Source organism: Galeopterus variegatus, unplaced genomic scaffold, assembly GCF_000696425.1.
Source record: "Galeopterus variegatus unplaced genomic scaffold, G_variegatus-3.0.2 Scaffold3367, whole genome shotgun sequence".
NCBI classification, from domain to species: Eukaryota; Metazoa; Chordata; class Mammalia; order Dermoptera; family Cynocephalidae; genus Galeopterus; species Galeopterus variegatus.
In genome coordinates, this window is record NW_007729478.1 from 71,840 (window position 1) to 85,646 (window position 13,807).

The 13,807-nt window shown below is 34.5% G+C and overlaps 1 protein-coding gene across 1 annotated transcript in view; it reads left to right on the forward strand.

Annotated features, from left to right (window-relative positions):
* Positions 1 to 4,593: 4,593 nt before the first annotated feature.
* DENND4C (DENN/MADD domain containing 4C) overlaps positions 4,594 to 13,807 on the forward strand; it is an 86,476-nt gene continuing 77,262 nt past the window's right edge. The window contains exon 1 of the mRNA XM_008584765.1: positions 4,594 to 4,898. Within this exon, the coding sequence (XP_008582987.1) occupies positions 4,594 to 4,898 (305 nt within the window). The remainder of the gene's footprint in view (positions 4,899 to 13,807) is intronic.

The following is a 13,807-nucleotide window of genomic DNA, read 5'->3' on the forward strand; positions in this document are numbered from 1 at the left end:
AGGAAACTATTACATTTATTCACCACTGGGAATTCACACAGCAGTAAAATTTCAAAGCTGACAGAAGATACTATCTACTCTTTATTTCATAAATAAAAATAATTACCTTTATCATAACCCCATTTCATTAAAGAGAGAACTCTTTACTTTTAACATTTTTTTGAAATAATAAAATTTACAGAAAACTTACAAGAATAGTACAAAAAACTCCTACATACAATTTATCCAGATTCACCAGTTTTTAACATTTCACCACATTTGTTTATTGTTCTCTCTCCCCTAACCCAAATGCATACAGTTATTTTTTTTTTTTTTGTCTTTTGTCTTTTTTCCGTGTCCGGCAACGGATCGCAACCCTCAGTGTTGCCCCCGTACCGGACCGGGGACCGGCAACGGGATCGCAAGCCTCGGTGTTGCTCCCGCGCCTCGCTCAGCCAGTGAGCGGGAGCCGGTCTGTACGTGGGATCCGAACCCTCAGACAGGAGCACCGCCGCGCTTCCCAAGCGGCGCACTATCCAGTGCGCCGCCAGGCCGGCCCTATACCCCAAAGTTTTCTATCATCCTCAATATAAACTCTGTTCAGCAGTTCTTTCTTGTCCATGGTACCCACGGTCAACCATGGTCCAAAAATATTAAATGGAAAATTCCAGAAATAAACAATTTGCAAGTTTTAAATTGCGTGCTGTTTTGAGTAGCATAATGAAATCTTCCACTGTCCTGCTCTGTTTTGTCTGGGACTTGAAATATTCCTTTGTCCAGTGTATCCATGCTCTGTATGCACTATCCCACTAGTTAGTCACTTTGTAGCCCTCTAGGTTATCCGATTGACTGTGGCAATATTGCAGTGCTTGTGTTCAAGAAACCTTAATTTTGCTTAATAATGACCCCAAAGTGCAAGAGTAGTGATGCAGGCATATTGTTACAATTGTTCTATTTAAGGGCCAGCCTGTGGCTCACTCGGGAGAGTGCGGTGCTGATAACACCAAGGCCACGGGTTTGGATCCCATATAGGGATGGCTGGTTCGCTCACTGGGTGAGCGTGGTGCTGACAACACCAAGTCAAGGGTTAAGATCCCCTTACCGGTCATCTTTTAATAAAAACAAACAAACAAACAAAAAAACCAGTTGTTCTATTTAATTATTTGTTATTGTTATCTCTTATTGTGTCTAATTTCAAAGTTAAAATTTATCATAGGTATGTATATAGGGGAGAAAACATAGTATATGTAGGATTTGGCACTACCTGTGGTTTCAGGAATTGATTGGAGGGGTCTTAGAATATTCCCCATGAATAAGGATGAACTATTTTACCCATTAAACAACTTCCCGTTTCCACCTCTTTCCAGCCCCTAGCAACTACCATTCTGCTTTCTAGCTCCATAAATTTGACTACCCTAGGTATCTCATAGAGGTGGAATCATGCAATATTTATCTTCTTGCGACTGGTTTATTTTATTTAGCATAATGCCTGCACAGTTTATCCATGTTGCATCATGTGTCAAAATTTTATTCCTTTTTAAGGCTGAGTAATATTCCATTGTATGTTTATACCACATTTTGTTTATCCATTCATCTGTTGATGGACACTAGGCCGTTTCTACCATTTGGCTATTGTGAATAATTCTTCTGTGATTAATGATTTTGAGCATCTTTTTATGTGTTTATTAGGCATTTGTATATCTTCTTAGGTCACCATTTCTCTTGAACGTGGTACTGGATGTTCTAGCCAGTGTAGTAAGGTAACAAAAGGCATCTACATTAGAAAGAAAGAAGTGAAATTGTCTTTATTCACAGACACATTATTATCTGTATAGAAAATTTGAATTATCCTACAAGAAAGCTATAGAACTAATAAGTGACTTCAGCAAGATTGCAATGTAAGATCAACATATAAAAATCAGTTGTATTTCTATATAGTAGCAATGAATAATTACAAATTGAATTAAAAAGGAAACAGTGCCATTTACAATAGCATCTAAATTATTAAGTATTTAGGGATAAATCTGATAGAAGATCTGAAAAACTTAACTGCTGCAAACTGCAAAACATTGCTGAGAAAAAATTTTAAAGATCTAAATAACAGAGATAAAACTTGTTAATGGGTTAGAAGACTCAATATTGCTAAGATGTTGGTCCTCCTTAAATTGACCTATTTCAAAGTAATCTAATTAAAATCCTAGTATGCTTTTTTTTGTTTTGGCATAAAATTAACAAGTGGATTATAAAAACCTTATTGAAATGCAAAGGACCTAGTATAGCCCAAACTATTTTGAAAAAGAACAAAGTTGAAGGCTAATGCTGCCTGATTTCAGTACTTATTATAAAGCTACAGTAATCAAAACTATGTGATACTGGCATATAGACAAATAGATTAATGGAACATAATAGGGGCTACAGTAATCAAAACTATGTGATACTGGCATATAGACAAATAGATTAATGGAACATAATAGGAAATCCAGAAATAAACCTACACATATCGGGCAATTTATTTTTGAACAAAGGTATGAAGGCAATACAATGGAAAAAGGATAGTCTTTCCAACAAATAGTACTGGATTAGTTGGATATTTGTTTGTAAAAAAAATGAATCTTGATTTATACCTCACGCTGTGTACAAAAATTAACTCAAAATAGATCATAGACCTAAATGTAAAGCCTAAAATTATAAAACTTTTAGATGAAAATGTGGGAGAAAACCTTTATGACCTTGGATTAGACAGTAATTTCTCAAATATGACACTATAAACATGATCTATAAAAGAATAGCTTGAGAAATTGGACTTCATCAATAATTAAAGACCTCTGCTTTCCAAAAGATACTGTAAGAAAATAAAAAGACAAGCTATAGACTGGGAGAAAATATTTGCAAAGGATATGCCTGATAAATGACTTGTCTCCAGAATACAGAAAGAACTCTCAAAACTCAGTAATGAGAAAACAAACAACCTAATAAAAAATGGACAAAAGATGTGAACAGAAACTTCACTGGAGAAGATGTATGGATGGAAGATAAGTACATGAAAAGATGGTCAACATGATAGCATTAGAAAATGCAAATTAAAAGCACAGTTTGATATCTCTATATATCTGTTGTAATATCTAAATTAAGAAGACTGACTTTATAAAGTGTTCAAGAGGATGTGGAACAACTGGAACTCATATACTGCTGGTAGGAATGGAAAATGGTACACTTCACTTTAGAAGATGATTTGGCAGTGTTTTAGAAGTACATACACCTACCAGATAAGCCAGCCATTCCATCCTGGGATATTGCCCAATATATATGAAAGCATATGTCTGTAAGGCTTGTACATGGGTTGTTCACAGCAGCTTTATTTATAATAGCCTCAAACTGAAAATAACCCAAATGTCTATTAAAATATGTGAATGGATAAACATATTGTAGTTTATTAATACAGCAGAATACTACTCAGAAATAGAAAGGAATGAACTATTGATATAGGCAACAAAATGGATGAATCTGAAAATAATTATGAGTGAAAGAAGCCAGACCCCCCAAAAAGTACATACGGTATGATTCCATTTATGTAAATTCTAGAAACTAATCTGTAGTGGTAGAAAGCAGATTTCTTGCCTGGGGAGTAGGGATAATGAAGAGGTACAAGAAAATTGTGGCTGTTGATGAATATGTTCATTATCTTGGTTTCACAGGTACATATGTTAGTGAAAATTTACCAAATTGTACAGTATGTGCATTTTATTGTGTGTAAATTATACCTCAATAAAGTTGTTTTTGAAAAGCACATGAAATCCATGGAAATATTCAAAACTTCAGAAGCTTAATTTTATTGTTAGAGATATTGAGTTTAAAATGAAAACCTTGATTCAACGTTCATAGTCTCTAGATTTCTACCACGTAGCGCCTAAGTCTCTTAAAATGTATTTTATATACATTGTATATTCTTTGGTTGTAGTTTCTTATGCTCTGTTTGGTATTTATATATGAAATATTTGATGATTACTAAACTTACTTATTTTACATGGTGTCTATGTAAAGTTTATTGCTTATAAGGGATGAGTCCTAACTGGATTGTTGAGAGACTGCTGTAATTATATTACTGTTTCCTTTATTTTTCTGTGTTAGAACTTGACTAATTCATGATCTATTCAATTTGTTTAAATTCTCATAAAAGAGAATCATTTCTTAAATGGTCTGAAAAGTGTTCATTAAGTACATTTCGCTCAAAGGAAAGCACCATAGCCCACCTTTTGACAGTTTGATTCTTTTTTTGCGGGGGAGGGGGTAGCTGGCTGTATGGGGATCCGAACTCTTGACATTGGTGGTCAGTTCAGTTATTCTTAATAGAGCCTTAGGCACATGAAAGGATCATAGTTGTGTTACAAAGGAATTGATGCTATTAATTTGTACTTTGTAGGAGGTAAAAGCTGACAAGATGATAAAAGCAAGCTTTCTTCTACAGAATGACAATTTGATTATAAATCCAGCTGGGAAGTGTGTTAGCTGATCATTGTTAATTCAAGGATATTTTAATTTTAGTGAGTCAGGATAAATTATTTAGTTTAATTGATGTCTTTTTTACCCTCTTTTCTAGGAAATATAACAGCAGCCATGATAGAAGACAAAGGACCAAGAGTGACAGACTACTTTGTCGTGGCAGGTCTCACTGATACATCTACTCTTTTGGATCAAGAAATAAATCGTTTAGATACTAAGTCAACTGGACCTAAAGCTCCAATTACAGATATTGCAGTTATTATTAAATCAGCCGGGGAAACAGTACCTGAAGGTTACACCTGTGTTGAAAACACTCCATCAGCTCTCCAAGCAAACTTGAACTATGGAAGTCTGAAAAGCCCAGAACTTTTCCTCTGTTATAAGAGAGGGAGAGATAAACCACCCCTTACAGATATTGGGTATGGTAACTTATTTTCTTTTGCTATTGTGAAGAGAATACAATTTATTTAAGGTGCATGGGAGGAGAAATTTGAAATTCTTGTTAGTTTTAAATGTTATTTGTTATCCCAGGATCAAGTATAGTAATATATGTCTGTATCCACCCTTACTGAATTTCTCTGCATTGTATTTGAATTGTTAGATCATTTTTTTTCAAAAGAATATTGAAATGAAGGCATTAGACCCTGAAATGTGATTTTGTTTCTGTTGTACTTATCAGATAAGCTTATTAATAAAAAAAAAAAATAATGGGAAGCAATAATAAAAGACAGTATGTTTTTAAGGAGCTACTTGGTTATATAGTGAGTTTTTGCGAAGCCCTCAACTCATTTAACAAATAAGTGTTCCTGTCTTAAAAAATTTAGTTATGTTGTGTGGCTTTTGGTGCTGGGAGGAGGGTATTTGCAGCTTAGAAGGAGTGTAGTTGTCATGAAGTATTTAGTATCTAGTCCACAGTCAGTGAAGAACATTCTTCTTTGTAAAATCCTACAAAGGCTTTTTTCCCCCCAAAATGTCTACATTGACTCTTGTGTAAAAACAATGTGCTTTTAGAATACCTGTAATACTTTACCATACATGTATGTCATGTATTAAAGTGTTCTGTTTATTATATTACTATTAGTAAAAAGATTATAGATATTTGAGAGCATCCCAGCAAGTATTTCAGGATCAGCTTTTCCATCTATGTAAAAAAAAACAATTTTGATGGAAATTACATTAAATTATAGATCAATTTGTGGAATATTGCCATCTTTACAATATTAAGTCTTCTAGCCCATAAACATGGATTTTTTCTGTTTATTTAGGTCTTTAATTTCTTTCAGCAATGTTTTATGGTTTTCGTTGTGCAAGTCTTTCACCTCCTGATTAATTTTATTACTAGATATTTTTATTCTTTTGGATTCTATTGTAAATAGAATTGTTTTCTTAATTTCCTTTTCAGATTGTTTGTTGTTGGTGTTTAGAAATGCACCTGATTTTTGAGTGTTAATCTTCAGTTGATTTTAGCCAAAAGGCTGAGAAGTGATTGAGTGTTAATGTTGTAGCCTGCAGCTTTGCTGAATTTGTTCATTATAAGTAAGCTCTAAGGACTTACTGTGGGTTCTTTGGGATTTTTTATATATGGGATATCTCATCTGCAAATAGAGATAGTTTTATTTTTTCCTTTGCAGTTTGGATGCTTTTGTATTTTTTTTTCTTGTCTAATTGCTCTAGCTGGAACTTTTAGTACAATGTTGAACAGCAGTGATAAAAACAGGCATCTTTTATTGTTCCTGATCTTAGGTAGAAAGCTTTCAGTCTTTTGAGTGTGGTATTCACTGTGGGTTTTTCATAAATGCAATTTCTTGTGTTGAGGAGGTTTTCTTCTATTCCTAATTTTCTGAGAGATTTTATCATGAATGGGTGTTAAATTTTGTCCAGTGCCTTTCCTTTGTCAGTTGAGATAATCATGTGATACTTTTCTTTTGTTCTTTCTTTTTTTTTTTTTTGGTGGCTGGCTGGTATGGGGAACAGAACTCACCTTGACCTTGGTGTTGTAACACTGCACTCTAATCAACTGAGCTATCCAGCTAGCCCTTTTTTCTATTAATGTGATTTATTATATTGATTTTTCTTATTTTGAATCTCTCTTTTAATATAACCATGATACCACATCTAAAAATAAGGTTCATTTCTTAATATCATCACATATCCAGATTTCCCTGACTTATTTATTTATTTTAAACACTTGGTTATTGGTTGTTCTATTGATAGTTGCTCAGATATTAAGAGACAGTGACCTGCAGCATTTGACCACCACTTGTTACGCTCATCACCCCTTCCACTGTTGCAGTAGGGCTCCCGTGAAATTGTTGTAAGGTTCTCATTGTGTTCAGATTTCCAAAGCTAAAGGATGATTTGTCCTTATCTTTTTTTTGACTGCTGGCTGGTATGGGGATCCAAACCCGTTACCTTGGTGTATATAAAGCTGTGCTCTAACCACTTGAGCTAACAGGTCAGCCCCTGGTTTGTCCTTATCTTAACTTGACATTTGTGTAGCATCCATTTAACTCCTTTAATATTGTCCACCCTGTTTAGCTACTGTGGTTCTCCATCAAGTCAATACAATTAGGATGGTGATCTTACAACTCTATAGGATCATAGGGCACAGCAGCCATGTTAAAAAGGGTTGAGAAATAATTGGGAATTGGAATATTAAAGGCTTTTAAAAAGAAGCTTGACTTTAAAGGAAAGGGAAATTAGTTATGGGCTTTAACTACTCAAAGTGTGGTCCGTAGACCAACATAGTCCAAAGGACCTGGGAGCTTGTTAGAAATTCAGAATCTCAGGCATTGCCCCAGACCTCAATCAAAATCTGTATTTTATTCCCAGAAGCAAAATCCTCAGAAGGAATGGTTTAGGATACCTGAGGGTTAGGGGAGAATGGGTATGAGGAAATATGAAGTCAAGGGCTGTTTTTTTTTTTTTTTTTTTAAATAACTTTTCTCTCAGGGGATAACTTAGAACATCTTTATATTGAAGGAAGAAACCAGTGGAGAAGGGAGATATTTGATAGAATGAAATTATGAAATAGATTGAAGGGGTGATGTCAACAGTGCGCATGACTGCATTAGTCTTTCATGCGAGAGACTTTTCCTTTGAGAAGGGGAAAGGAAGTTAGAATGGGTGTGAACATAAGTTATGGGTTGCAGTGAAATGACAATGATTTTATTGTCAGTTCTTTTTATTTTCTATATGGTTTTCTTAAGAAGATAGGTAATACTCTTATAAGGATGAGTATAGGATAAAATTTTGGTAATCTCCATGTCAGATGAAGGGAAACCAGCCTGGTACTCATCTTGTTTTCAGCCTTCTGTGTTTCTTCTTTTAGCCATCTTTTAAAGGCCATCTTTTGTCCCCACTCCCCACCATATAGTCATAATTGAAAGATATGAGTCTCTGAACGATTGTTGTTGCTTATGATTTAGGGACACAATTTAAGAATAAAGTGATGACTTCGTCATACTCAGTTGCTTTCAGGTTGCAAGAGGCTATTTCATATGCATCTTCCATTTCCCCAAGGCTTCTAATTTCTGTTACCATAGTTTACTAATCCAGATTTGCTAGAGTGTATGGTTGTCCTTGAGCTGATCATGATATAAATGTTTCTTCCCAGATCAAATAATTGTTAATATCTGGTGACTTAAATGTTTTGAACTGTTCTCACTTTCCCCCGACTCTTTCCTTACTCTGATGAGGTTTGGAAAACCTATTAGCTGCTATAAAGACAAATACCCATCTTATTCAGTTTAATATGAAACACTATTGCTAAACTTTTGGCCTTTTGACTGTTTTATAAACTGAGATATTTATAAAAATAATAGTTTTTCTCCTTGAAAAGATATTAAGTTAAAATATGTAAAACCTGATATTCCCATAGTAATGTCATATATGCTATAAAGTATAATTTATTTTTTAAAAATTTCTGTTATTTATTTGTTTTTGGCAGCTGGCTGATATGGGGATCCAAACCAAAGTATAGTTTAAATAGGGCACTATTTTATCTTATATACCAGATGTGTTTATAAAGATATAGAATCATAGACTGCCATGCAAAGTTCTTATCTTCCTCCCTTTAACAGATTCATTGACTTTCAAGTGATTTGCTTCTGCAGTTCTTTTGTTTTTTGAAAAATTTCAAACATGGAAAAGTTGATAAAATATTATAATAAACACAAATATACTTTCTCCTCGATAATAGACTATAGTATAATACAGTTTCCACCAACAAATTAACATTTTCCTGTATTTTTGCTAAGCTATTTAAAAGAAAGCTAGTGATATTGTGACAGTTTACCTACCCATGAATACTTCAGCATGCATCTCTTAAGACATACTCCTGTAAAAAAAAAAAAAAAGACATGCTCCTGTATAACCACAATATATAGAAAATTAATAGTGCTATTATATTTTATTTATTTATTTATTTATTTATTTTATTTTAATTTAATTTAATTTATTTTATTATTTTATTTATGGTAGCTGGCCGGTACAGAGATCTAAACCCTTGACCTTGGTGTTGTAACACTGTGCTCTAACCAACTGGGCTAGCTGGCTAGTCCAGTCATGCTCTCATAATTTAAAATACTTATTCCACATACACATTTTCATATTTGTTCCAAGAATGTCTTGTGTAGCTTTATTTTTAAATCCAGGATTTAGTTATCGTTCACCCACTACATTTGGTTATTATACCTTAGTCTGCTTAATCTAGAACAGCCCCAACGTTTTTTCTATGATATTGACATTCCGAAGAGTCTAGTCTTGTACGTAGAATGGTCCACAGTTTGGATTTATCTATTTCCTCGTTATGTTGTTTAACTTGTTCCTTTATTGTCAGTATTTCCTGTAACCAAGATTTTAGATTTAAAGTGTAGATTAAATTTAGGTTAAATATTTTTGGCAAGAAGTCTTATAGGTCATGTCAAATAACACCAGGAAAGCATGTCGTGACAGATTGTCCCATAATTAGTAGTGCTAAGTTCAATTACTTGGTTAAGGTGGTGATAGCCAGATACCTATTGTAAAGGCATTTTTATTTTCCTATTAGTAATTTGTGGAGTAGTGGGCAATGTTTAAGCATCATGTATCCTAGCAACTTTTCACCTATTGTTTTTTAGCATCCATTGATCATTTCCTGAATTAGATCTTACATTGGGGCATGTAAAATGAGACTTTTCTAATTTTATCATTTCAAAAAATACACTTTTTGGTGGGTGGCTGGCTGGTACAGGGATCGAACTCTGGAACTTGCTGTTACCAGCACCTTGCTCTAACCAACCAAACTACCAGCCAGCCCGAAAAATACATTTCTTAACTGGCATTTTTTTGTAGTGAAAAGCCTTTCTATTTTCTCTCTGTGTCTCATTTTGTTGTTTAGAGTATGATTGAGGACTTGTGGAATTTTATTTATTCCACGTGATAAAAATCAATTATAATCCCTATTCTTTTTGCTCAAATTGCTCCAAATTTGGCCAGTGGGAGCCCTTTCAGGCTGACTGCTGTGTCAATCAAAATCTGGAGCTATTCATTATTATCAAGGTTTCTTCTGGGCCCTTTTAGTGGACAAAACTAGGAAGTATTTTATAAATATGTGTGTGTATATATATATGTTTATATTTTAAATAATGAGTTCATATTAATATTTCAAGTTCAAATTTAACACTAAAGAACTTTTTCTTAACTCATTTTGAATTGTGCCTTGTTTCTCTTACACTGAAAATCCTGGCTCCTAATGATGTAAATATATTACTTATTACTTTATCTTTTATATATAAAGTAATTTCAGAGTTTCAATATCAGTATTACTACCAATAGTAAACCTGTTTACTGAGATCCCTGTCTTTAGAATATACTCCATTAGGCATTTACAGAGTATTGTGTTAAAAAATTATATGAAATAGTTTTCCTGTGTGGTTATGTTACCAATTTGGCATGCAGCTAGTTTGATCTATCTCTGTTTGTGTTTTCATTTGTTTAAAAAAAAAAATTTTTTTTTTTTTTTTGGTGGCTGGCAGTTATAGGGATCAGAACACTTGACTGTGGTGTTTTTAGCACCATACTCTACTGAGTGAGCTAATGGGCCAGGCCCAATTTTTTATTATTTTTTACTTTTTATAATTTTAAAAATTTTTATTGAATCAAAATTGTTTATACATATTTTTTTGGGTTCAGTGTTGAGATATGTTGATCAAATCAATATTAGCATATATATTGTTACAAGTCATACTTATTCTTTATGCCCCTTGTCCAATCTCACCCCATCTCCCTCATCCTCCCTCCTCCCCTCTCTAAGTACCCTAGATTTCTTCTCTCCTTCTGAAAGAATAATGGTTACTCTGTTGATTTGTTGCTTAGATGATCATACAATGCTGAGAGGTGTGATCAGGTCCCTCAATATTATTGTAGATAGATGCTTCTTCTGTCACTCTGGAATGGGCTTTGTGGAGAGAGACATCCTCTTCTTTTCTTTATCTCTGCTGGTGACTCTCCTTGTGTCAATGCACTCCGGTGGCTGGTGGACCATCTGCGTGGTGGTTGTGGTGTCTAGCCACTCTCTTGGCAGCCATGGTTATTGTGGTGACTGTGGTGGGCCACGCACGTGGAGATGATGTTTTTGGCATGTTCCTTGGTGCTGGTGGTGTGCCTGGTTGTGGGAGGGGGGGTCCGGTTCTCACTCTCCAGTTTTTATTTTAATATGGAAAATATTGGCATAGTTTAAAACATGTGAAGATGTAGAGATATTGCTTCAGTCTCTATCCCCTCTACTCCTTTCTTCTATACTTTTTGTCCTCTTCTTTGTTTTCTATTTAGGTTCTGATTATCCTTTCATTGTGTTTTTACAAAAATAAACAAATACATAAGTGTGTGTAATCTTATTTCTTCCCCTTAAAATGTAGATACTATATACGCTATTTTGCACTTTGCTTTTCTCACCTAACAGTGTATACTGGGAATCACTAAGTACCTGAACATGAAATCTTTATCATTCTTTTAAATAACTGTATAGTACTTATTTGTGTGACTGTGTTTACTTTATTCAGCCAAATCTCTATTGATGGACATTTGGATTATTTCCAATGTTGTGCGATTACAAGAATGCCTCAATGAATAACTGTGCGTTTATTATTACGTATTTGTGGAAGTATATTTTCAGGTAGATCCTTGCAGGGCATTACATAAATACATATGTAATATTGTTAAATGTTACCAAATTTCCCTTTATAGTGGTTGTTCTGTTTTATACTACCACAATCTGTAAGTGCTTCTTTTCCCACAGCCGCATCAACAATGTGATCTGACTTTTAGATTTTTGTCAGTCTCTCAGAGTAATTTTAATGAGGTTCAGCATTTCCTCATGTGCTGAAGGGCCATTTTCCTTTTTTCTTTTGCTTACTTTATAAACAGATTTGGGGCCTTTTTCTTGTTTTTTTAAGGAGTTTTTGTGTTTTTATTTTTATTATTTTTTTGGTGGCTGACAGGTAAGGGGATCTGAACTCTTGAGTTTTTTTTTAATGTATTCGGAAGATGAGGGCTGGCTGGTTAGCTCAGTTAATTAGAGAGTGGTGTTGTAACACCAAGGTCAAGGGTTCAGATCCCTGTATTGGCCAGCCACCAAAAAAAAAAAGGAAGATGAACTTTTTCTGAAATAAATTGCCATATATTTCCTCCAACTTTGTAACTTGTCTCTTGACATGGCTTATGGTGTTTTTTGTCATGTAAAGTTCATTTTATGTAGTTTATTTTCCTACTCTCTTCTTTATTGCTTCTAGATTTTGAGTCATAGCAACACTTTTTCCACTGCTAGGTTTTCTTTTAGCACTAGTATGGTTGCATTCTTTTTTTTTTTTTTTTTAAAAGATGACCGGTAAGGGGATCTTAACCCTTGACTTGGTGTTGTCAGCACCACGCTCAGCCAGTGAGCGAACCGGCCATCCCTATGTGGGATCCAAACCCGGGGCCTTGGTGTTATCAGCACCGCACTCTACCGAGTGAGCCACGGGCCGGCCCATGGTTGCATTCTTTACATTTAGATTTGTAATCCACCAGGAGCCCTTCTGGTGTATAGTGTGAAGTATAGATAGAATATTTTTTTCCAAATGGCAATCCAGTTATTCAAGTACCGCTTATTAAAAAGTCCATGTTTTCCTTAGTGTATTGAGATGTCACCTTCATATATTGGATTTCTCTTGTGTTCCATTTTTCTTTCTGTTCACTCACTTGCCAATACTATAGTGATTTAAAATACAGAGGCTTTATAATACAATTCAACCGTATTTGGTGAGTTTATGGAGTTATGCAGCCATCACTATAATCAGTCTTAGAACATTTTCATCACCCCAAAAAGAAACCCCATACCCATAAGCAGTCACTCACAGATACCCCTTCCTATCCTCTACCCCTAGGCAACTGCTAATCTACTTTCTGTCTCTATGGATTTGCCTATTCTGGACATTTCATATAAATAGAATTATATTATATGTGGTCTTTTATGACTGACTCCTTTCATTTAGCATGTTTAGGTTTGTCCATGTTGTACCATGTATCAGTGTTTCATTCCTTTTTATTGCTGAGCAATATTTTGTTGTATGGCTATTCCACATTCTGTGTATTCATTCATTGATGGACATTTTTGATTGTTTCCACTTTTTGGCTGTAATTAATAATGTTACGAGCATTTTGTACAAGTGTTTGTGTAGATGTATGTTATTATTTCTCTTGGGTATATATCTAGGAATAGAATTGCTGGGTTATGTTGAAACTCTATTTTTAACTCTCTGAGGAACTGTCAAACTGTTTTCTAAAGTGGTTGATTTTTACTAGCAATGTATGAGGATTTGTTTCTTTACATCCTCATCGACACTTGTTGGTATCTGTCTTTGTGATTATAGCTATCCCAGTGGACGTGAAGTGGTATCTCTGTTTTTTTTTTTTTTTTGAAGAAAATCACTTTATTCTAATTAACTCACACACAATAACATCACAACAGCTGGTTTAAGGAGGCCACACAAACATTTGCCTAGCCTCAAATTCTATACCATCTCAATGAACTTTTTTTTTTTTTTTCTAAAAGATGACCAGTAAGGGGATCTTAACTCTTAACTTGGTATTGTCGGCACCAGGTTCTCTCCCAAGTGAGCTAACTGGCCATCCCTATATAGGGATCTGAACCCTTGGCCTTGGTGTTATCAGCACCACACTCTCCCAAGTGAGCCATGGGCTGGCCCTTCAATGAACTTCTTATACACTAGTAACACCCTCTTCCATTGCAGTTCCAAAGAAAGGAAGCCATTCATGACAGAGGAGAGGTTTAACTGATGATTTTACA